General features: G+C 39.5%; 1 protein-coding gene across 4 annotated transcripts in view; it reads right to left on the reverse strand.

The window, feature by feature from the left end:
• GLI3 (GLI family zinc finger 3) overlaps positions 1-26,052 on the reverse strand; it is a 206,183-nt gene that overhangs the window by 118,739 nt on the left and 61,392 nt on the right. For 3 of the 4 annotated variants that reach the window (XM_014258681.2, XM_005529928.3, XM_088056135.1), the window contains one exon: positions 20,748-20,990. In XM_014258681.2, coding sequence (XP_014114156.1) covers positions 20,748-20,990 — 243 coding nt within the window. Of the gene's footprint in view, positions 1-20,747; positions 20,991-25,050; positions 25,121-26,052 lie in introns of those variants that run through there. The other variant, XM_088056140.1, reaches the window with a different exon arrangement.

Genomic DNA, 26,052 nt, shown 5'->3' on the forward strand with positions numbered 1-26,052 from the left:
GTAACAGCATCCATGTACATCAAGCTGCTCATGTACCAGTTTTAAGAAGAAAGCTTCCTTACTGACAACAAGTCACTCACGCTAATTGAAGTCCCACGCTAGGGTACAGTAAATGACAAACATCTTGGGATCTTACATGAGAAAGCTTTCCTTTGATACATCTGCAGGCTTGTCATGCTTTTTTGACTTAGTGTAAAATAAAGACATGGGACAGGAGGCTTTTGAGACTCCAAAAACACGAAGAAAAATAATGGAACTCATTACTGAGCACAGTTTTGACTTGTTTAAGGTCTGTGTTTTCTAGTGAATGGAACAAATGATGTTACGGGGTGAAAGCTGCCAAGTTTCATTAGAGTACTTCTGTGAAAGTGTATGATCTCAGAGGCTATACATGTTAATTTACAGTAGAGTTTAGATTAAAGTGATGAATGTGTATCTAGTATACATTTAAGCACAATTTTAAAAGAAAACCAGGCTGAGGCCTTCCTGTTCAACATGCCACTGCAGATTCTCCAGCGTAAAAGCAGAGCACCTCAAGCAATTGTTACAGTGTCTATTGGCAGAACAACACTGTATTTAATTAAATGTCCACTACAACTGTAAAGTTCATTTCCTAACCCTGAGTTCAGCTATCCGAATACAAGTGGTTTAAACAGTGTTTCATATCTACTTGATGGGTAAAAGCTGTCAGAAAGTCCTGTCAAACATGAAACAGAGTAAAAGATTAATTTCCTGGTAAATTTACTTGTGTCTTTTTTTCTCTTTAGCTCAAGATGCTGGTTAGCATTTAGCTGTTTTATTCCACAGTGAGCAGACCAAATAGAGCCCAGCTTCTATTCATATTTTTTTTCTCACTTATCTCTCCTAAAGCTATTTTAGTATTTTTTTTTTCTGTTTTTACACACAAACAAGACAAAAATGGGTGCTACATATTTATGTAGAAATGTGGCAAGACCATTCTTCAGTGAGGATGCATTTAGATATTTTTGTTTGTTTCCCCTTAACACATGCCCAAACCACACCTAAACTTACACAACTCTAGAACTCCAGTTCTGTCATTGATCTAATAAATCACACAAGTAGTATTCCTGCTTGTGTCTCACATACTTCTTTTGAAAGCAATAGGTGATGTCAGACCAGCTGGGCCTGCGTGAGAAATTACACATTAGCCGCAAAAAGTAAAACATTGCAGAGCACCTCCAAGTCAAAACCTCCCCAGCTGGTAACTTACCATCAGAGCAGAGCAGTGGACAGATGATGCTCCAGGGCAGGACACCCAGCTCAACCCCAGACTGGGAGGAGCAGCTCCCCAGGCTGCACTGGCACCTTTGGTGTACCAGAACCACTCCAGGCAGCAGCTGGATGTGCACTCCTGCAGCTCAGCAGCACAACTTCATGCCAAGTAGCTGCAAGCATTTTGATCAAAGTTCACTTTTCCCCCCCCCCCTTTTTTTTTTTTTTTTAATCGGGTCTGTTTAAACTGAAATTGAACATTGTGCTTGTAGAAACAGGACCTAACAACAGCATCTGCTGACAGCTGTGCTGATACAAGCACAGCTCCTCTTCAGCGTGACACAGGAAACTGGGGAATGGATTCTGCTCTCTGCTCTGTGATTGCAGGACTATCGACTTCAGCCAGAGACGCAGACAGACACCAGCATAAAGATCAGGAACACTGCTTCACAGAAAAGACTGTCTAAAAATCTCTACCATTCTCCATGAACTGTAGTAATATCCTTGCACATTTCAGTGAGAGCAAGACTTTGAACCATCTAACTAGCTGAAGAATGAGGTAATCAGTGGCAAGCTAATGTACAGAAAATAGGTATGTATTCTTAAATGTATGGGGATGTTTTGGATGATAAGAGCATGAGTTGTACATAAATAGTAAGGAATCAGAATGATACTCAGGTGGTGTTTTCTTTTACACTGAAGCCTTCAAGCTAAAAACAAAGGCTAGTAAAATAAGAAGTTGTGTTTACTGGGTCCCTAGACTTGCCACCTAATACAGCTATTCATCAAAATACTGCATGCTTTTTGCATGACACATGCGTCTTGTTCAATCAGTGAAAAGCAGCAGAAAATCTCCTAAATATTCTATTCTAAACAACACTTTGCAGCTACAACCACAGCCTGATTTTGATTTATTGAATAATTTGACTGGAGAACACCTTAAGTCACAACAACATTAAACGCAATAACTTTTCATTCCTTTGCTGAATACCATATGAAATTAAACAAAATAAAAATTGACAGCACCAAGTTATCTTGAATCTATTCCAGATGGATTAAGTTCACTGTATGTATTAAGTGTAGATTTTAGCTTAGGTTTGACATTGCATTTCACTGACTCCCCAAAACAAGTCAAAAATAACCTAGGATGTGTTACCAATTCCATTTTAAATCTAAATATTTCTGATACTAATTATACAGTAAAAGGAGAATGTTGAAGACATTTCAACTTCAACAGCCCTGCCACTCTGATTAAAAATATCAGCTTTACATCTGCAAGAAATTTATAAAGTGGACTCTTTACAAATTGTTAGGGAGCAATTTGTGCACAGTTAGTTCTTTGTTTAATCGAGAAATCTGCCCAAACCCTGATTGTGTGCTTATTTCCCTAAGGCTGGGAGTGAAGGTTATTTCATTATGCCTTTTGGGAGCAGCAATCTATCTAATACGTTTCTGAATTATTCCAGACTGAGCCGAAGCTGAACATGAGAACAAAGCCTTGCTTCCACAGCAGAAAGACCAGACTAACTCCCAGCTGGGAAGATTTAGGCAGAGATTTATAAGTACAAACACTGAAGAAATTTGCAAGTAATTGCATGTATTTACTCTCTGTTGTGGTATGCAGTAAACTAATATTTATTAAAACATATCAGCACAGTACTGCTCATTACCCCCTTCCTAGTCTCTTATTGCAAGGTTGCAATGGTTTGTTTTGCTTTTTTTTCTTTTGCTTTTTATTCTTTCAGGGCAAGAGGACTAGGGAAAGAGGGCAAGAAAATCAGAATTACTGAATGATGCCTGCTGTTTATGTATGTTATAATGCACACAAATCCTATCTCTGTAATTAAATAAATATTGTAATTTCTGCCAATGAACAGTACTCCCATCTGTTCTGTTATAAAAAACAAAAAATCTGGATACTCAACCGTATTATTAGATATCATTGGTGCTTCTTGCTACACACAGAAAATACTCGTTTATTTTATTAGCACCCACACACTCTGCAGGTTCATGCTTTGAATCAATGGACAGTTTAATTTTTGCTGAAGTGTTGGTTCAGCAAGTACTGGTTAAGTCTTACTGGGCAGGAGCACCAGTTCCTTTGGAGATCACTCAGTGCACAAGAGTATGGCACTAAGTATCAACACATTTACTTGTCCCTGTGGTACCCTCATTCAACTCCAACACAGGTGGGGCATTTGGAATATCGGGATCTTACTTCATGGTATCTACTTCTCAAAAAATTTTGTTAAAGTTCAAGGCAATTTGAAAGCCATTTTCTTTCCAAAGGTTTCCTACCAAAAAGAACATCTGAAATGTTATCTGCTTTTGGAGAGTGCCTAGGATACCCAGGTTTGTTCCATTCGATGATAATTTGAAACTTCCTATTCCAAATACAGCATTTCAAAAGTCTGTTTAATACTGCTGGGAGACAGAAGCCTACCCAGCTCACACATCACTTTGAAAACCCTACTGATTTGAAAGTCAAGAACGGAGTACTGCAGACAAAATTTAACTCTCCCTGTACCCTCATCAGATAAGGAGGCCCTGGGATTAGCTCAGCTGGCTGGAGTGGTGCTGGAACACCAAGGTTGTGGGTTGTTAAGGGTTGGAGTTGATGATCCTTGTGACGTAACTTATCCGCCTACCCAAACTTACCATGTCACGGCCTGAACTGCTGAGATTTCACAATTGCATTGTATCACCTTATCAAACTGTTTTAACTGTTCTGTTTTAAACACATGCTCTGTTTTGTAAGCTTATTTGAAAGCAAACATTTCTGTTTAGCACTCCAAAATGTCAAAAAAATATTTTCCTGTACAATTCTGTATGAAGTTCAAAAGGATATGTTTGTAACACAGATTTTGGTAAAAATTTAATAGCTAGTGACTAGTATTTGAGGTCTTAAGTAGCAGATCATTAATAAGTACTTAGCATAATATATTAGTTTTAGTAATCTTTCATACAACATTTCTTTGTAGTTCTTAGTATTGGACACTACAGTTACAAGAGCAGACTTGGGGTTTTCCAACCAAGAGTCCAAATTTAGTCTGTCTCCTTCTACTACAAAACGAAAATTTCAACTAGCAATTACTTGGGGTTGAATTAATGCAGTTTAAAGTTGATAAGAATAATGTGCTTATTTACTATGTAGGTAGTGTAAGATTTATGACAGCCTTAACTATTAATTTTCACATTTATAAGTGCGAGGATTGTATAAACTATGAGACAGGTTAATTCCACTGTTGTAATTTGGTAACTGTAACTGGCTATTACAATGAGTATTTTCTTTAGGGAGTTTCCCCATGAGGTCCCTACACTACCTTCTGTGTCCAAGTTTCTTCGGTTGTTTTTTTTCTTCTGTTGGGATATGCAGTTTCAATCTTATTGCATGGAAATCCTATCTCAGTAACAATTAAGCCAATACTCAACTATAAGAGACTCTCTGAAACAATCTGCAGTTTGTGGGTTACAAGGACAAGAGTACACTGCAATATGACAATAAGCTTAAGAGAATTTAATTTTTTTTTTAATTAAAACAAAACAACAACCAAAGAAACAAAAAATAACAAACAAAAACCCCCACAAAAACCTCTTTCACTAAGTGGGGGAAAAAAAGGAGTCCATCATGTAAAAATCTAGGTGTGAGTAGAGCTGGCCAGGCTGGTAATTGCTCCTCTGAGACCTGACGTACTCACTGCATACTTGACATCATCTGCACTTTCATTGTGGAGCAAAATTAACCACATACATTACAGCACAGTCCATATTCACCTTGGTTACTGGCAAAATACACACAAAGATCTCCAACTTCAAGACTAGAAACTAGGATCAAGATTTTTAGAAATCAGAACTCAAAGTTAGAGTTTAAGAGTGAGTTAGAGAAACACTCCTCATTTTCAAATTACCAAGACACAAAAACCTTCCAGAAAAACTTCTCAATGCTCAGCACTTCTGACAATTCAGCCATTTACTTACACTGCTGCATCAAGCTGTAGCTTGGCCCCAGTTCTTGAAACAATGTTTAAAGCCTAAACAATAATTAACGCTCAAATTACTGTCCCAATCTCAGTTTTTAAGCTTCTGGTGAAAAAATTCTAACAAACTACACTTTGAAAGGGCATTCCAAAAAATAAAAGGTTAAAGAAAGTTACCCAACTTGAAATCCAGGCTAGGAAGAAAGATTTGAATCCACTTTGAAAGCTTTTCTAGTTAATTAGTAAAGCACGAGCATAGCACATTAGACAAAGGTTTTTATTTGTGGCTTTGTCACAAACTGACTTGGGTACCTCCAGCAAATCTCCAAATGTCTGCCTGTCAGCTGCTACGAACGGGAAATGGGTCTGTGCATACCTGCTTTGAGAAAAAATAGCACTTCATACATGGGGCATACATTCATGACATGGGGCTTTTCTTAATCAATTCTGGAGTTTTGTTCATTTTTTGGAAAAAAAAAAAGTGGGTCAGTGATGAAAAAACATTCTCAACTAATCACTGTTCCGTACTGACTTTATGAATAATCATGTTTTACAACTCCTTTACTATCTTAGATGACTACTTGCAAGGACATATGGAAGAAATTACTTTCCTTGCCCCTCACCAAAGCTACACCTTGAAAAAACATGTAGCACAAAACAGCAAAGTAGACGGTAGACCAAAATTCCAAAAAGGAATCACTTCTAATCAAGCTATTTTTAGGAGCACTTCATCTCTATTCTAGTTTTAAGATTATAAAACCTAATCCTGAACATACTAGAAAGTCTTCAACTGTTTTGGGTGTGGTGGGATTTCATCCCTAATGAGTCCAAAATCAGTTTATTTGCTCTACAGAACAAGCACAGCTTTACTGAATGAGCTTTGCCTGCAGAGCCAAAGCCAGTGTTTCACACTGCAGCACCCACCACAGAAAACCCCTGCTGGCCACCTGATATCCAAGACTTGTATGTTCTTCTAAAGCTGCAGAGTGTTTAGACAAGAGGAAAATGACTGGGTACCTACTGAATGTCCAAACGCTGTCAGAGCTGCTTGAGTAACATTTCGATTCTCTGACACCCAGTATTCAGGTCCTTGCTAAGATGAAAATGTTTGCAGCACATGCAAGCTCAGGACAGGATCTAACAGAGCAAAGTCCACAGAAATAGCCCAAGTTTTGAGGATTTTTCTCTTAGCATGAACAGAAGACAGATCGATAAATCTGAAGCAGCTCTAGCTCTGGGAGATGGGTCAGGAAAAATGTATACAGAGCAGTTAGGAAAATTAATTATCCTGTGCATATTTAAGCATGAAGAGGAGACTAATATTGGAAGGGAGGAGTGCGTAAGGCTTCACAGAAAATAAGGAGAAAACTTTGGATTACCTTGGCAGAAAGACAAGACCAAAAAAAAGTCATGGGCAAGGAGACTCTAAAAGGCTCTGAAAAGACAATTTGAAAACTCATCCAGTTTTTTGCTCCTAATCAAACTGTTAATATGATTTGAATCTTTACTTAGTGTTTAAAACAACACTTGGCAGCTAAAATTCACTGAAGCAACTTAACTGAGGTGAATTCCTACAGTTCTCAGACCACATTGCTTATAATATATTTTTGAGTATATGCTTTTTCTTACAGGGCTAGCAAGTACAATTGCTACAGCCACTTCTGAAAGTAATTTGTACGTGCTGCATTCAGCACCTTACGGCATCTGTGTATGTAAATAAATAAATAAAATACTTGATACACACACTTGTGTATTGCTTTTTTGAATTCTCAGGTTGTTAAGTATTTTCTAAGTACAAATAAAGACACTGTGGTATAACCATTGGACTTTGAACAACTCCTAGTCCACTCTACATGTGTTAGCATGAAATCAATTTTGACTACAATTTTGTTCTGTTGTAGAAAAAAAAAAAAAAAGGAAAAGTAAGATTCCACTGCTAATAATACAGAATGCAGAATTTACTACTATTGAAAAATTTCAGACTCATGAGAGGTATAAAGGCCCAAAGCTGCAAAGGAATTTTTAATAAATATATATATACACACACATACATATATATGAGAGGTTTGGGTAGCACCTGCTGCAGTGGATTTATATAATGTCTTACAAAACACTATTTTTAGCCCATTATAACTTTCTGAAAACTACTTCTTCAGAAGTTTTCCATGATTTTTTGACTCAGCAGAATTAAATATAATATTTTTGCTTTATGTCACAACAGGAAAAAAACCTGAAAACAGACACCCAGATTTTCATTTTCATAGATTGATTTACTCTCACAATGAAAAAATGGCTGAACCTTACACTTTGAACTCCCAGGATGGCTAATTCCCACTGAATTTTAGTTACTTTTCTTATTTAGAAAACACTAATGGTAAATGTCCCCATGGTGTATGCACTAACAGTGCAACAGCCAGCCATTTCACTTCCTTGTCTCCAAGAAATATTATTTCTTACAACCTGGATAAAGACAATCCCAGGAGTCAGTCCAGGGGCCAGAAGGAAGCTCTATCTATTTCTTGCCTCGCTGTAGACTGTGCAATTGAATCTTTGGACCTCAGCGTCACATTCCCAACAAGCTGTCTGAAATCAGCCCTCCCCTTTTTCCTATCCAGCCCACTTGTGTTTGGGTGAAAAAGGAGCCAAGGCTCTTTAGAACAGAGGTCATAACTTGGCTTGGTGTCATCAGGCACATTTTTTTACCTGAAAAACACTTAATTCGCTGATGAAACATTGTTAAACTGCAGGGCAGCTGACATTCAGTCTGAAAAGATGCTCCATAGTGACACCTTTACATTGAAATTACATAAATATCCATTAAATTCAGTTAAACCTAGCACTGACATCTTTCATGCATTTATCATCAGGTGGAATAAAAAGAACCTCACATTCCTTGTGTTTCATGAACTCAGAAACAAAACAGCAACCTCCTGATTAGTTCCATAGAAGTCCAAACTGCTGACAACTAGCTCTAAGATGAAACTGAAGAAAGTGAACAGAAATTTAACATCATGCTATTGAAAGTATTTGTAGCTTAGAGACAGTAATATAGACTATTTTATTTATAAACATATTCAATGTGTGCATCAAGACTACTACAGCACTTGATTGCATGTGCATAAAATGCACAGACAGGCACACCTGTCTGATTTATATAAAGTTAGGCTGCCAAGAATATGTCTGTATTTCTTCAGACAACAGGTCCTCTGGAAGGGCTCTACATACAGCACCTCACATCATGACTTTTCAATACCTTTATTTGAGTTAGTATTTTTTTTCCTTACTTTCTCCTACTCTCATCCTTCCACCCCCTCAGAATGAGCTAACACGGAAAAAAATTGTATGGGCAGAATTTAACAATCTCCACAAGCACAGTAAAAATTAAACACGTGCACTAATTTTAAATTATGTGTAGCATATGAAGGCAACAGGCATATTTATGGCTATAATGGCAACATGAGGTTTTATATAGCCAGCATTAGCTATAGGGTTTCCTATAATATTTTTATATATAAAGAAAACTAATCTACTATTACAAGTACATACATTACAAGCCCTCTTTAACACACCAGATAACTCCCAAAAAGAACACTCAAAACAAAACCCAGAAGCTTTATGAAGGTGCTGTTTTGCTTGCCTGTTATTCATAAGTAGAATAAGTTCAATAAGTAAGTCATGACAAGTTATTCTGTAGGCAATATGCGCAAGTCATTATTTTAAACCAAAAGGATTCAACTTATAGCTATTGCTGAGTTTTCTAGGTAGAAATTGTTTGTTGCCTTTTCTTTTTTTTAAAACTTAAATACACTATCACTTGTTACAATAATTTGAATTAGGACCATCAAGATGCTCGAAATGGGTTCAGAAGCACTAAATTTTAAGACTTACACTGCAACACAGATATGAGTCCCTTAAACTAGGTATTACCCTCAGAACAGTAACTGTACTTTCACCTTCCAGGGTCATGGATACTGTTCTCAGCAGAAACTTTTCAGTCTTTTACTTCAAGCCACCATCTTGAAGTTACAGTATCAAAATGACTTTGTCATTTTTTGTTCAGTTTGGGAAACAGTGAATGACACTGGGAAAATTGACTCCAGGTCAGAGTAACATTCCTTTCCCTGGCATCAAGGATGCCTGCCTTTTTCCCATCTTCAAGAGTCAGATCTGTAACAGAGTTACACAAAAACAATACCAAGAACAGAATCTGTTGGGGAGCTGGAAGGCACTTGCCTGCCTACTGCATCTCCAAAACCAGGTTTGATTCCCCAATGAGTGGGAATTTCAGCAAAAGCAAGCTTTGTCATTTCAAAGCAGCAAATGCATTTTCATAAACAAACATTTATAAAATGCCAATATATTCTTTTGATAAATTCATGCTGATAGTTGATGACATTTCCATAACTTGAACACTGAGCAAAACAGCACAAATGCAAAACCCACCAGTGCAGGCATGGGAATAAACCAGCACAAGGATGATTTCTGATTCTGAAGCCAAACATCATCACTCCCCTCCTTTTAGAAACAGAAAGGGGGGTGAGGACAAAGAAAGAAAAGAAAAAGAAAGACAGCCAAAACCAGCAGGCTAAGTAGAGTAACCGGAAGCGTACAATTTACTGCTAATGGTTCAGTGTCTGCAAAGGACTGCTCAAGCTGTGCTCAACAAAAACTCAGTAATAGCCAAAGAGGGAAGTAAAAAAAAAGGCAAGATGTTTGGCTTTACTTTCTGTCAAATACTGTTAAATATGAGCCACTTAAAAAAATAGAATGAAAGAATTCAATAATGCTTTGTACAGGTGGTAGTGAGGTCCCTGGCTGGGCCTTCAGACAAAACCATTCCCACGTAAACCTTAAAGAGGATTAATCCTCAAGGGCCACTGTAATGAGACCTTAAAAGGCTGAACAACAGCAGCCTATCACGGAGGGAAGCAGTAGCCTGCTCCCAGAAGTCTTCTCTAGCAGAGTTACATCAAAGCAAACTGGGACCAGATAGCAGGATTCTGCAAGAATCCCTTATCTCAGCGCTAGCGGATGCTTCTCCTCTGATTGTCTTGAACTGCCACCTGTCCCAGACATCTTTGAAGGCAATGCTAAGCCTGTGATGGATCTGACCTCCTTGAGCTGAGATTCTTTTATGTCTTTCTTCATTTTCTGCTCTGTTACATTCTTTCCCTGCAACGCACACTACATGAAACAAAGGGAGTTCTCACTCCTTGACTTACTGTCCCCAGCTATTTGAAAGCAAAAAAACAATGTTAAGGATTATACTTCACCAGCAATATGGAGCTGTCCTCAGGAGACAAGCCTCTTATTTTTGAGAGTTATAACTAGATGGCTTTTACACGAAGGGACTTTAAAATGAGGTTCAACATTGCTGGGAGCCAAGATATGAAAGCTGCATATCAGAGATAGCTTAAAAAAACAAAAAGGTTTGTAATACAGAAGTATACAAAAAATCACATTACGAAAATGAGCAGGAAAATAACCAGGAAGCACCAAGCCTCAGAGAAAACACCAAATTATTGTAGTATGTATATGCATCCCATGTTGTTCACCAATAGCCTTTAATACCAGTGTCCACCATACAGTGACAAAATCATCCTAGATTAAAAGAAAAAGAACTGGTCACTACAAATAAAACAGCAGGTCTTCTACCTGAGACATGCGCCCACAATGACATAAAGTATTACACCCGTCTCCCACAAAGGGATATGGCTTCACCACAAATGTTGCACATCAGAGTTGGTTTGTAACCAGTGATGCGCTGGCAACCACACTCGCGCTGACTTGGTGACACGTACTTGCAGTAGGATCAGCCAGAGTTACTGAACTGAAGATAAATTCAGGGGAGTATTATCCGATTTTTATCTCATAGCTAGCTACAAGCCAAAATATACAAGTCACCATGGCTCTAAAAAGGCTGGCTGGGGAGGAATACTGCTACAACTCCCACCTCTGGTTTCCCACTTTTGCACTCAATTAATTCTGGACTATTTTATAAGTCCTTTTCTTCTAAGTACATGGCACTGTCAGAAGAAGCAGCAAAATATAGCTAGGCTAGAGCAGATTGCTGCCTGCCAGAAGCACCTCTCAGTTCCCCATGCTGACAAAATAAAAGGGTGTCATTAGTTGCAGTTAGGTGGGATTCATGGAAGCACTATGCAGCAGGATGGAAGCAGAAAGAGAAAGCACCCTTCTTGAGTGCTTTTGAAGCTCCCTAGGAAATCACAGCTGGAAGAATTCAACCAACCATATAAATGGTAAGATTCTGAATCAAACAGCTGAGTTAGACTCTGTGAAAGACTGCAGAAAACAATGAGCAGACATAAAGTCTGAATAATAAGTAAAAAAAAAGGCATTACATGGAAAACACTGAGCAGACCCTGGCATTTTCTGGAGCCAAGACCTACCGGCACGCGTTGCCAAATAAATGTGGCCTAGAGGCATGCTCAGAAGGAATGTGAAGATGGCTTTTTCCCCATCTATAAAACAATTCCCACAACAGGGTATTGTGCTTCAAGACCACAGCCAGGCTAAGCACCAGGCTCCCATTAGGAAAATAGAAAAGTTGTTTCTCAACAGACAGCAGAGCACACCATTTCAGATGAGTGTCCTCCTCAGAGAGTTCTGCCAATACCTTGTGTAACCTTAACAAAGAGTATCCACGTCTACATCAGTTCTTAAAGCCAGCCCAGAGGCCACCCCCTCATGGTAAGGCACGACAACCTTGCATTCTGCCAGCCTCCAGGCACAGCCAGCAGCAACTGGGCCAACATGCCTCTGGTCCAGCAGGACCTGCATGCCCAGGCAGCCCCCACGTGTTAAAGCAATACAGGCAACACTCCCATGGGCTATTTACTAAAAAATTCCAGACAGGGAGGCTGGTCACAACACAGAGACACAGCATGCTTTAACCCACCTGTACAGACCACCTTTTCAGAGCAGAATACACACAAAACTCCCATCTATGGGAAGAACCACGACAACAGCCTTTGTCCTCCTTGACTCTGGTTTATAATGCACGAAGGATGAATGGTAGTACTAAACGTTGGATATGTGTTAATCTGATAAATAACTACTGAAGAAATGTGCTATCTTCCCACAAGAAGTGGAAATATTTTCACAGGTCAGCATTCTGTGCTTCATTTAGGTTTTTAGTTTATTCTGTGGGATCATATGAAACCAAATCAGGCCTTCAGCCTTTATTTAAAGTGGTTTCCTCCATTTTGCTTTGTGTGTTTAAATTAAAAACAAAAGAAAATTAACCAAAAACTTTTAAGAGTGAAAAAAAGCACAGACCATAGCCATTGCCAGTCTCATGCAATGTAAAGACTTAGATGAGCAGGACATACATCAGGCTTTCCACATCAAACATCCCAAATACTGGGCAGCTCAATAATTATCTAGCAATGTATGATCAGTGCTCCTCTTTTCCCTCCTATTTAAAAGAAAATAAAAATTCCACTCCTATCATAGTGGTAATTAATGTTTTTGATGTCTGGCACCAATTTTATTGTTAACAGCACTGTTAGTTCAGTGGTGTTAATGCCAATTCAAATATTGTCCAGCATGAAGAACAGCTTTGGTGCCAACAGCTTCCTATCACTGTACCATGCTGGCCCATCCCGGTAAAGTGAGAAACCAATGTTTATACATAATATAGGCCTTGATCCAAATTTCAGTCATCCAAGTAACCCAATTCTATTTCTACAACAATGTCTAACAGAAGTCAAGGCAAAAGCTTGTCGTTTTCCTAAGCTGTATCTGTATATAGGCTGGTGAAAAAACCAAAAACACACCAATCAAATCCAGTACCTTTTCACACTAAGGAGTCTGACATGCTGGAATGAAATTTAATTCAACACATTCTAACTCGTTAGTTATTTGCTTCAACACTCAGTATGGTGTTAGACTCAGCCATTACTATAATCAGACATTTATTCTGAAGTATTTCATATGCCATTACTTTTGGCTTGTTACCACTGGCTACTTCAATGGGGACTGTAGATGGAGGAATAACAACGTTCAGCTCTTCATCTGCAAAATGGTAACACGGATTCTTGGCAATTATTGTTTTAAACTACAACTAGCATGGAGAACAGGCAAGATGAAAGGGTAGAATCTAAGGCAACTGGGGATTATTTTAAAGTTTATTGAAGGCAGCAGCTGTTGATTCATTGAATTCTCTGGGTTCTGGATCAGCATCATTCAACTGTTTGGGAAAAATGATGGCTCAGGGCAGTACTGAAATGTGAAAGGGAAACTAGAATGGGGGGACCCTCTATACTACCTTATTCAGTGTGAAGCATGGAAGAAGCATAACTGAGATTAGAAAGTGATTCTGTTATCTGGTGAGCTATCTGTTTTGAACTCCAAAAAGCTGCAAGACAATAAAAAAAAAAAAAAAAGAAGTAAAATTGAAAGACTATTTAGTTAAGTGATAACTCATACTTTTAAAAGGAAGAATGAAGATATAAAAACCTGTCCATACATACGTTGTCATGCATATATTGCCTTTCCTGCTGCTGTGTACCCACCAGCACACATGCCAATGACTACATGGCAACACAGCTTTAAAACTCAGCTATGAATACATGGGTATTGAGGATAATACGGCTTCCCTGCACTGGCTGCCTCGGCTGTAAGCTATATTATGAGAAATCAATAAAGGCAGCCAGTATGGGTAAGCATTCCTGACATGATCTCCAGACTCAAATGTGATCCACTCAGCAAGCTCAAGAGCCCCAGTTGTAAGTAATTTGAGCAGTGTTTTAATAAGAGTTTAGAGAGTACTGTGTAAACTACCAAGGCTAAGAGGTAAAGAGCCAGACTAAGAGGAAGCTAATTGTGCTGGTAGGTGTGAATAAATGGAAGTAGAGGCTATGGCTAAGTGGCTCTCCTCCTAAGTACTGAGCTCAATCAACAGGAATAAAGTATCTGCTAGCCATCCTGAAAATGGTTTTGCAATAAAAGCATTTAAATTGTTTTACTGCTACGGTTTCCTTAACAAAAGCTGGATAATAACAGCAGAGATGACTCCAAAATATCTGAACTTAAATGTTTGTTTTCTAGATTTAGACACAATAACTGAGGATTCTGCTGCCTAAATACAGACACATAGGGCCATCTTAGATCCCTGATATATCTGGACATTCATACAGAGTTAAAAGACATGACCCAGGATGCAGGGGTTGGCCAGGCTGGCAGTCAGACCACTTAGGATCCTCATTGGCATGAAAATGGCACTCAAATTCCAATCTCTACTTAGGTAACTAAATTCCCTCTAGTAGCATTGACCAGAGAGAGCACCAATGCAAGAGAACCATCTCACATTTTTCCCCACCTTCCAGCTGCTGATACCACAGCAGTTACACTGTAGGCACACAAGATCAGCCCAAATCCACTACAAACCTTCTGTTTTAAAAGCATTGTGACAAATGTCCATGTATCAAGGGATACAACAACTTTGAAGAAGCTTTTCACTCTCTCCCGATTTAGGGACAGCTGATCTGCCTTGATGCTCAAGAGATGGATTACATTATTTCTTAGCTTTTTCTTCACAGTTCTTAACCATGATCCTGTAGCTCTGAGCAATGAATTCTGCCTCTTTCCATGAAGGCAGTATTCAACAAATACATATGTAAAGCAGCTAAAAAAAAACTTTATCTGGAAAAAACAAATCAAATCCATTAGAGAAGTGTTTTTGCATTTGTCTTACCTTAATCTTCTCTGTTCTTTAAACAAACAAAAAAAACAAAACAAAAAAAACCACCACACATAAAACCTCACTCCACAGCTTCCTTAGGTGCACTTGAACACCAAAATAAGGAGACATTAATAGAACATTTTTAACATGCTTCTCAAAGCATTTTTAGAACTTTGAAGTCCAACAGAATTACAGGGCTAGAAATAATTTCTATAAATTCTTCTTAGAAATAAGAAATCTCAAACATTCTTCCCTACCAAATTAAAAAAACAAAAAACAAAAAAAAAACACTCAAACAAAACACCTAACAAACAAACCCAAAAAACAAAAAATAAACAAAGCAAACCAAACAAAAAAAATTACCCAAACCTACAAGATCACCTTTCAATTGCTCAATCACATTACACTTCAATGCTTTCCAGATACTGGCAGTTCTGGAGTCTGTCTCATGCTGAGGAGAGAAAAAATGCATGAGAAGGAGGAACGTATCTACATACTGTAAATCTACAGGTGCAATTGTTACTTCCAAATGAGACCATCACACAGGGGCAGCAACTCCAGGGCTCTCAGGAGACACTGATGGTTTCACAGGCCTCCAGAGAAATGGGTAGGAGTACTTGTAATGAGCAATTTCAAAAACAACACAGGAGGTTTGGAAGGCTTCTTGGAGAAGCTTTTTCAACTTATAAGCTGCTAAGCTTACAAGGTCTGCAGCACCTTCCTAAATTTCACACTGAAGTTGCCTCTGAGCATTTGAATTTGAGAACAGTGATGTTTTTTTCTTGGAGTCTATTGAAAAATACTATTATATTTTAGACTTTTAATCCCAAAAATGTTTTTGCAAACACACTAATTTTTTTAAAGACCCACACTTCAGTTGCTCAGCTGACATGAGCAGTCTGACATTCACTTTTCTAAAATAGTCTTTTTTCCTTGTGAGTTCTATTAAAAGCTTTAGATTTGGCTTTTTTCAACTACTCCTACTTGACAACATTTGGAAACCACCCCATAAATCACTGTCAGCAGAGAGTTTTGTAACTAGAGTGCTTAAGCCTCTCCCCTGCAAAATGCTGTGGAGTTGAAGCAGGATCCAGATTCTCAGAGGCCAAACACAGTCTGAAATTGAAGAGTCCCTAAATGTATTTAAAGACTCTGACCCTAAATCTCAACAAGGATTCTCCACTGACATTCTCCTACCACTGTCCAACCAGGTCAGGTAGAAACTCTCTAAAAAAGTTGTCCTCGTCTCCTGCCATCCAAAGACACTGGGAAACTAGAGGTGAGATAAGAAAAGTGCCTGCTTTGGGGCTATCCAGAAGTGTCTCAGTTGTCTCTCCTGAGTCCCAAATTATGCCAGAGAAATGAAAAGGGAGGCCACCACCTACCCCTCTGTATGCCCTTTCCATGAGCCCATCTGCTGGTGGTTTTCCATGACCCATCTGGATGTCTCTCACTGTCAAATGTGCCACACATCGCTGGCCACTGTGGTTCAAGAGTCTCTGCCATGAAAAGTCATTGCTTTCCACTTACTGCATTTTAAAAGTGTTTCCAGCTAACAGTTTCCTTTTTTAGAAATGGAATCCAATTCCCCCTTTTTTCCCCACAATCCCTTTTCCTTTCCTATAGGGATATGAAGGAAGGGGAATTCTTGTCAACAGAAATTAAAACTAGTAAACGAACAAGTGCACCTAGAGAACCAGCATGGTATTTCTCTTGCTGGGGTCTTTTGTTCATGTTGCAAATTGATTTTGAGGTGACACTAACACTGGGTAATCTAACTTGGGCAGTTATGTAAGGCCCAGTCCTTACAAAGCTAAGTCCAAGAACGGTCAGTGGGAACTCAGGGCAATCAATATTTGTAGGGCTAATCCTATGAAATGTGCAATAAGCAGTTCCCACTTCCCCAGATAGATACAGAAGCTTCAAAACCAGCAAAAAAAATCCTTGGTAAGAAGAGGGGGAAAAAAAAAAACAAAAACAAAAGGAAAAGGAAAAAGGAAAAAAAGAATAAGAAAGAAAGGAGTGAGTTCCTGCTTTCAGCTAGTGCAACCTCTTTGAGATGAAGTGATTTACTGCGAAGAAAATCCTGCAAGGGCCATACATTCCTGTATATATAAATTTTTGGATCAGAGCCAAGTGATCTGTCACTGCTTTTTACTTAAGATAATTCTTCAGGTTTTGCTAATTAGGTACTAACAATTCTTTCAGACGAGCTGTGTAGCCCAGGGAAGAATATCAACAGTATGTTTTAAATCAAAGTGTTTACATCAGGAATGATTCATTTTTTCCATGAGGAATGACTTGTGAGACAGGCAGTCTTAGCACTGCCATAAATCTACATGAAAATTAAAATTGTGGAACAGAATAACAAAGGCAAGTTGCTATCCCCATCTTCCCTGCCTCAGCCCCAACCCTAGAGATGGAATTTACATTAACAAGGGGCTCCAACTACCACTGGAATTAGTGTCTGAGAAACTCAGGATTTTAAATCCTTCTAAGAAACACTGTGATTAAGGTCAGTAACTCTGCTCTCCTCAACAAAGAAAAGAAGCTAACTCCAGCACTTCTGTCATCTGTTCTAAAGCCTTTTTAAAGAAAAAAGTTTTTAAAAAGTTGCACAAACAGAAACACATACCCTCTTCTTTTGTGGGCTGTGTTTAAATAGTGGTTAAGAAATCCGTAACAAAAAAAAAAAAAGACAGAAAAGGAAAGTTTCTGGTTTAGGCCTGTGTTTTCCCTTTTATCTGTTGGAGGACAGAAGGCTGTGAGCTGAGCATGGGACTGCACTCACATTCTCAGTTGCTAAATGGTTGAGGGGCTCTCCGACGGTGCAGAAGGGCCAGCTCCATAGCATGTTTCATCCCAGCTGTTTGAAAAGCTGGTTCACTTGAAACACAACCATTATCTCCACCCACACTCTGCAGGAGAGCAAACTCCCCCTCAATGAGGGATTTATTCCACACTTATAACTATTATTACCAACATTTACAACATCAGTCATTTTAATTAGAAAAAAAATTAAAGCTAAAAAGATCCTGCAATGCACAAACAGATACATACATATTCACATGTAAAAATGCAAAGCACTCAAGTTGTTTCTATTAGCTGCAGCTCATGGAAGGGATATGCGTTCCACACACAACTGACTTAAACACTCTTTTTCTTTTTTTGAATCATAAAAATATACAGATGTCTTTCTTCTAAAAGATTATTTTCCCTTTCCCTGTGTTACAGGAAGCCTGCCCACACTTTTAAATACGAAGTGGGTATAAAAAGAGGCACAAATTAGGTATCTTGAAAAGTCTATATTTTCCAACCACAGAGAAACTAAGAAATTACTGTGAGTGTTTACACATCCGACTATGTTGAATTAAAATGTTTTCTATTCATATGCCCAGGAAAACTGTCAAATTAAAAAAGGAAAACAATGGCATCTCTGGTTCTTTACCTGTTGCTACAGTTTACATTATTCAGCCTTCTTCATACAGACCACTAAAAGTGTCAGTCTGAATACAGTCGACACTCTGATGAAAGCATATCCTACATATATAAATGATACAACTACTATGAAAATTTCAGTAAGACTGTCTGCTTTCCTATAAATCTAACTAGACATTTGTCTTTTTAGTTGTCTCTCTGTATCATAGCTATTAAAGGTAAATAAAAGCATGATGGCTCTTCTTATGACATTAATAGCTTGAGGGACTTTATAAATCAGTGAATACAAATGTACTACTCATTACAGGAGAGGGAAGCAGGTTTGTCCATCTGATGCTTTCTGACTTAGATTTCTGCTTTAAGATCTTGTTGCTCATTTAAAATTAACTCATCTCCTGTTTCTCCACTGCCGTATGGTGGGTAACTTCTGGTATTCTCTCAACTTTTGACATCAATGTTTTTCTAGTAGTCTAACTAGCTAGCATTAATGGTCACAATACAGACACAGTAGCTTCATTAAATCTTGACAACTCTTGTCAAAAGGTGAATTTGAGAAAATAAACCAAAATAAACTCAATATAAACCACTCAGACACATCCTGACTGACCAGATCTTTTTCTTCCGTCTGAACCTTCAGAAATTTCAGCAACATTTTGAAGAAGATTTAAGGGGTGATCTGTCAGCTGGTCAGATGGTCAAAATGGCAATCTTCCCCACTAAATTCAGTGTAAGGTTTGTTGTTTGTTTGAGGTCTGTTTTTGTCACACATTTCATTTCTCCCCAGCTGTACTGCCTACAGAGAAGCTATTTTGCTTCCCAAATAATACTTGCTTGTTTTGATGGGTTTCATTTAAGCTAGATTTGGACATTTGTTAACCAGAAGCTAGGAATGGTGCCTCCAGCCCCCGAGGTAATACTTGCACACACTGCTGTGCACGAGTGGCATTTGCACTCATGCCTCTCTAGCAGGAGTCTGCCACTGGTGTGCTGCAGCACATGCACCTCAACTGAGAGATGAGTAACTCCCCCTGAGGGTTTGAGCAGGTCTGTAGGAGAGCAGGAAAGGAGGGTGTACAAAAACCCACTGACTACACTGAGAAAGAGCTCAAAAGCTTATCTGCAGACTTTTTCCTAAATACTGATCTAAACTATACAGACAACAAGTGTTCGTTTTCTCATAATACCTCCACCCTTATTAACAATCAGGCTCTTTTCTTTTTTTTTTTTTTTGAAGGAAGGAGGTTGGTGAGACTTAAGGTTGTGCAAGACATACTTTGATCTGCACCCTGATGAGTGAACATTCCCCTTTGCTGCTAGCCCAACTAATGAAGGGATAAAATTAGCTTTTATCCCTGGCACTTTCTTTAGCAAAAAAACATGCACTAATCAGCTGTCCTCACTAATCAGTCGTCTGGCTAATGACCTTTTGCCTTAAAACACTAAAATTTCTGAATGATGTTAAAAAAAACCAGAAAACCAATACAGACTGCACTCTCTTTGTGGGTCTTAAGCCTATCATCTGGAATTGGAGACTGAAAGGTTAAATGGCAAATCTGTATCCTGACTGGGTGATAAATCTATAATCAAAAGGCACAAGCCTTGACACCTCAAGATGTACTTCATTACTACACAACTAAATGATCTTTTTTCTCTTTTTTTGTAAACTAGAAACAGATGAAAAAAAAATTACTTAACTACTTCATCCTTTGCCTGTGGAGAAATCCACTCCACATCTGTGTTCAAGTGTCAGTTAATTTCTTACTTTTTTATTAATGCCTGAACAGGAATTCAGAAGTTGAAACCATTTGCCTTTTTTCCTCCCCCTTACAACTTCAGGGAACTATAGCTGGGAAAGAAAATTGCAAAACCATTCCATCAAGCCTACATTCCCAAACACACCCGTGAATGTCTAAAAAAACCCTCCAAAACAAAACAGAGAGTACCAAAGCACAAAAACAAGCCTTCCAATTCCCCAAATTCTCAGTGTACAGGGCACAGTCCTTCTTCCTCTCTGTAACATACTTTAACGTTGTTTTAAAAGAGGGATTTTTAAGGCCTGTTTCATTTTCCTTCTCTGCTTTCTATAATGAGGCCCATTTTTCTTCATGTATTAAGGAGGTGGAGCAAAACAGAACCCTGGATGGCTGAGGAGGATTAGCAACAGATGAGATGTCCTGTGGAAGTCGCTTTGCAGAGGCCTGAAATAATTTCTAGCTGCAGTGCAACTGCATCCTGGTTTTTAACTTCAGGAAAAAGAGACTGCATTTACCACAAACACCACTCCCTCCAGATAAAGCAGTTCTCCCTGGGGATGATGCAAAGTCACAAAATCACGTTAAATTTGACAGCCTTCCAACTTTGCATCCCCAAATGAGCCAGCAATCAATACTCACGGTAATGAGGGTCCATGTAACCGTTTCGGGGGTCCATGGTAAAGAGCGTCCCGCGGTAAGGTACGGAAGGTTCGGGAAGGTGCGATATAGATCCATGGATCTCCTTCTTGATTAATGAGGCCCTTTCCTCACTCGACGTGGAAGGCTCTTCACTGATCTTGCCGAGGCCTTGCCCACCCTGCGGCTGCATTGTGATCGCGTTCCTTCTCTCTCTGTGATAGGTCTGCCCAGGACTTTCATCCTCTGCAAAAAAATGAGGGAGAAGAAAGAGAGAAGGGAAGAAAAAAGAGAGACACACACTTTTAGCCCATTTATAGCAAATACAATAAAGAAAAGTTCTCCCCCCGCTGCCTTCCTCCTCCTCCCGGTGTAAGTTTGTGACAGGAGGTGCCTGTGTGGCTGTGAGGGATGGCCTGGGGATGCTCGCCCGTTCGGAGCCGGCAGCAGCGAAGCAGTAGATCACCGTCACCCATGCACTGATGCTCCTACCAGCGGGGCTATCAATTGTGCAGGAACAGAGGCTTGCTGTTTCCCTGCCTCTGGGACAAGGAGGCTGGGAGCTCCCTGATGGGGAGTCAAGAAATGATTTCTCACATGGAGGAGAAGATGAACCCCACCAGCTGGGCCTAAATCATGCACAGCCACCCACCACAGCTCTGTAGCCCAGCTCCAGGTCCCTGGGGTTTGCCTGTGTGAGGGGCTGAAACCTTGCAGGGAGGTCAGCAGTGATCAGAACCAAGGTGGGCAACAATAAAATGGGTACAGCTGCTCAAGATACAGGACCAGCAGCATCAGGCAGGCACAAACAAGGCCACCTGCTCTGACAGTGTCACCATGCTGGTGCCTGTGCAGGATGGCTGAGTACACTCAACCACCTCTTTCTCCCATATCCACACAAACAAACAAACCCATAAACTCTGAATGAACAAGGTGGAAGAAAAAGCAGGGGGAAAAATAATAATAATTAAGTGGGTCAAACCCAAGCCCTTGTTTGGAGTAAGCCTCTAGGCCTGTGGTACCACTTGTAAAGGGAAAAGAGCCTCCTAACCATGGCTCTACCAGTCTTCCCTGCAGACAGCACCAGGACTAGGCGCTAAAACAACCCACCGCTCCCACGTGAATTTTAACTCCTAGGGACTACACACACCCTTCAAAAACCAGACAAAATGGTTCTGCTCCTCAGATGTGTTCCTAAGTATATTTCACACATGCCAAGTGGCAGAGGGGCTTTGCTAGGTACGTTAAGTCTCTAATGTAAATGCTCTCCTCCAGTTGCATTATTGGTTTAAAATAGAGATGTTTCTCTAAACAAGCATGATTGCTTGCTGGCTGTAGTCCTTGGCCAATACCAATGCTCCGGGCACAGCCTTGTCCCAGCAACCACGCTGCACATGCAAACATACACCAATACATCTTGAAGGAGTAGTGATAAAGACTCTTCATTTCAAAGTTGCTCTGCAGTTCTAGAAGTACACAAAGAATCTCAAATTAAATGCTAGGCACAAAAACGGTAACTAGAAAAGGAAATGAAAACACCCTTAGGAAATAAACTAAAGTGCTCTTACTCTACAACCCACACGCAAGGAAGAATGATTGACACCAGCGCCAAGACTGCATTTCAGTTGTCAGAGATTTGAGGTCAGGGCTAAGTTTTCACTTGTACCTTTCCCTGGTGTACTTGTTCACAGAGCAAAAGCAGTAGCCAGCAATTCACCAGGTGACTACTTTCAGCAAGCCTGACACCAGTGTAACTCAACCTATGTGCCTTTATACGAATCAGATTAGAAACAGGCTCTGTACATACAGATACCTGGCCATTATATGAATAAACTAGCTACACCATTGCTTTGAATAAAATGCTAACCAGCTTTTTCCCTGCCCCTTCTCCCCCCAAGTAGCAACAACACAAAACCTCAGCAGCATAGCCTATTGAGCACTTAATTATTTTTCTATCTCCAAGTATTACAGCAACCAAGGTTTGCTGACTTATCAGCATCTTCCAGCAATGGAATTCTTTTTACAGCCAGTAATTCTACATACAGAGCTTTTCCAGGACTGGGTCTGAGGAGAAAGAGTTAATGGAAATAGACAACAACATTACAGAGTTTAAACCCTTTGCCCTTTTCTACTTTTTATTAATATGCACAGGCACTGGTCCCTGCTCTGGATTAGCAGGGTTTAAGGTTTCAACTTTTTACACTGAAGCTGGTTTTAGTTAGAGAACTGCAAATAGAGGACTAAAACTTTAAAACTTATATGAGCTTTTAGAAACCTGCTCGTATAACTAAAAAAAAATATATATATAAATCACCCCAAAGATATATTTTCCATCAGGTTTCTCTTTAGCCAGAGTCTTTTATGTTAAATTTCAACCTAGAGTGAACTTTCACTGATGAGACGTAAATTCCTATAAAAATAGGGCATTACACTCCATTTGAAATTCTGACAGACTCTTAAGTAGAGCAAGCTAACCAGTGCTACAACAGTTCGGAAAGAAGAAAGCTACAATGATTTGTGGGGCTGTATAATCACTCAGATGATCAGATAGGATTTCAGTTCTTTTACTGTTCCATATAAAGATAGTATTTGCTAAAACTGCCATCCTGGGATACAACAAGAAGCTGACATCTGACTGCGGGCTCCACTTTCATACTTTTATTCTCAAAACATGCATGTGTCATGAATCAAGGTACTAGTGACTGTTATGGAAAAGGCTGATTTTTCGAATTGCTGAATGAAATTCAAAACCTACTTTCAGTAACTTAGAAATTAAAGGAAAAATATGGTTTGTTTTAATAAGCTTTTCCCTTTGTTAGTTACTTGAGAAAAAAAGAAAGCAACACTATTTTTCCTTCTGCATCAACAATCTCCCGCCTCATTATGAAGTTCTTACCATGTGCCATTACAACTCAAAAGCCTCTGTATGTTTTCTGCCACCCAAAAATTGCCCCAGAACTATTTAACTGAACATGATGGCATTTTTGCAATAATAATAATGAGGCTTATTAATTGGCCAAACAGCTTGCTAAGCACTGACTTCCCACCACTGGCTTGCTTGTGATAGGGGGCAGATGAGAGACTGGACAGCACCCACACTCCAGGACACTAAGAGCCAAGCAGTTTGCAGGAGTTCCCCCGGCGCTGAGCGGGAAACTCCTCCTGCAATAATGCTGCCGACTCTCACGGCAGGCGAGCCACTCCAGTGTGCCAAAAGGGGAAAGCTGTCTAATCTTGTTCTGGTTCAACTGAAGCGTTCAATAAAGTTTCAAGAGTAAGTGCGGGCAAAGCGCGCCAGGCCAAATTATTGACAGAAACACACTGTCCACCATGGCAACAAGTGGGATTCTAAAGCAAAAATGTAAGCAAACAGCCCACTTCTCCAGCAGCATCTGCCAAAGGGGTTTTACAGCCAAATAAGCGAGAGCCGTTCTGTTACCGCTCTGCTCACGTTTCAGATGTGGTCAGCTTTGGGGTCAAAAGAAACATCTGATTTATTAAAATGTTACAGAGAGACAAATGCCAAAGTGAAAGATGAAGTTGGTGGCAACCCACCAACTCCAGTATAATTCCTCACACCTTTTGCCAGTGTAAGAGTGAAGGGTTAAATAAGAAAAGAAAAAAGCAATCATGCCCAAGAGCAATCTGCATAAGCTTCTCTTTCTTCACATACACCCTTTCTCTGACTTAACAAGCCAATAGCCAAAGACACATGTTAGAAGTGCCCAGTCTTGAATGATCACATTAATCCAGGATTCTCACATCCACTGAGAAATACCTGATTTAGTCCTGCTATTTTGATCAGAAGCCAATTTTATTAGAAGTGCTGAGCACCTCACTTAATGGAGCACCTCTCACTCAATCAAAAAGCTTTCTCAAAAAACTCACACTGGACAGCATGCCTGAATAAACACACTTTTAATTGCACAGCTAATTTACTCAGTTTTAAAAAAATCAGCACAAGACGAACCCTAATGCAAAAATCCTTTAAACTTTCTTTACCTGTTGAACTTTTTTGCTTTTTTTTACCATAGACCAAGACAAAGTAGAAGCTATTTTACTTTAAACCACCTGAAGTCAATGACTTAAAAAAAAGTTAAAATCTACTGATAGAGCACACTAAAAGTCAATCCCAACACACTTCAGAGACACCCCTGCTTAATCAAGAGAACACCAGCCCAGTTACATCTCTTAATATATTAAGTTTCATCACCATATTTCTGCCTGCAACTTCCAGAGAGCATTACTATCTCATGAGAGATCTGACAGCACTTCAGCTGAGTAAGAGAAAAAACAAGGTACTTACAACTCAGTCCAAGCGACCCTGGCTGATGTTCCCTCTAAGCTCTTCTCTTCTCTTGACCAAAATTCTCTGGCTACCAGGACATGGGCATTCCTCCCTCTTTTCCTCTCTCTCCTTTCTCTCTCCCCCCTCCACCCCCATCTCCCTCCCTCTCTCTCAGAGGCAGTGCTTCTCCCATTAGAGGAATTAAAAGTGGTTGGTGCCATGCTAAATTTAACAAGCTCATTAGTATTCTTCCTGTGTGCTTCCTAGTGAACTCTCCCTATTCAAGCGGCTCTCTCTAGCTGAGGGGTCAGGCGGCTAATCATTAAATCAAACTAATGTCACCCTATCACAATCAGCCTAAGAGAAGGAGGGTTTATTATTTCAGTTTATGCTAAATAAACGGTTTTACAAATGGTCTCCAAGCAAGGTCAACAGCAGCTTCAATTACAAGACAAACTTAACAAGAGTTGCTATAAACCAAGTGCTCCATATTGACCTAAGCACAAGCTCAGCTCTGCATATTGCCACTAGCAGGATTGTACAGGAATGCATATTGTAAAATAAAGGAAAGGGTAATCTTTTCTTTGCCAGAATTTGTGACTGCACAGAGACTGCTCATTCACCTCTCCCCAACCAGATTGCTGCTCAGCTCAATTCACCCCACACAAAGGCTGAAGACCAGACCTCAATGGACCGAGTGAAACATGTTCAAAACTAGGCTCTCTATTGTGACTGAATTTCTTAACATCTTTTCAAAAAGCGGAGAATGCCTTGAGGCTAAAGGAAGAAACAGGCTAATGGTGAATTGGGAATACTGAGCAAATTTCAGAGCCCTTTCCTCCTAGCTTTTGAGGTTGAAAGCAAGCTCTTTCCTTTCAAGTTTCAAAGTCCTTTTTCCTCCCGCAGTGTCACAGAAGGATTTGAAAAGAAGGTAATTGTGCTCACAGTCCCCCTGATCAGAGCTTACGTCCTATTTCTGGTATTTCAGAATACTTCTTGCAATAATGGTGCATATAGCTC

This window comes from Pseudopodoces humilis, chromosome 1, assembly GCF_049639895.1.
Source record: "Pseudopodoces humilis isolate 2021_Gansu_Grassland_sample_001 chromosome 1, ASM4963989v1, whole genome shotgun sequence".
NCBI classification, from domain to species: domain Eukaryota; kingdom Metazoa; phylum Chordata; class Aves; order Passeriformes; family Paridae; genus Pseudopodoces; species Pseudopodoces humilis.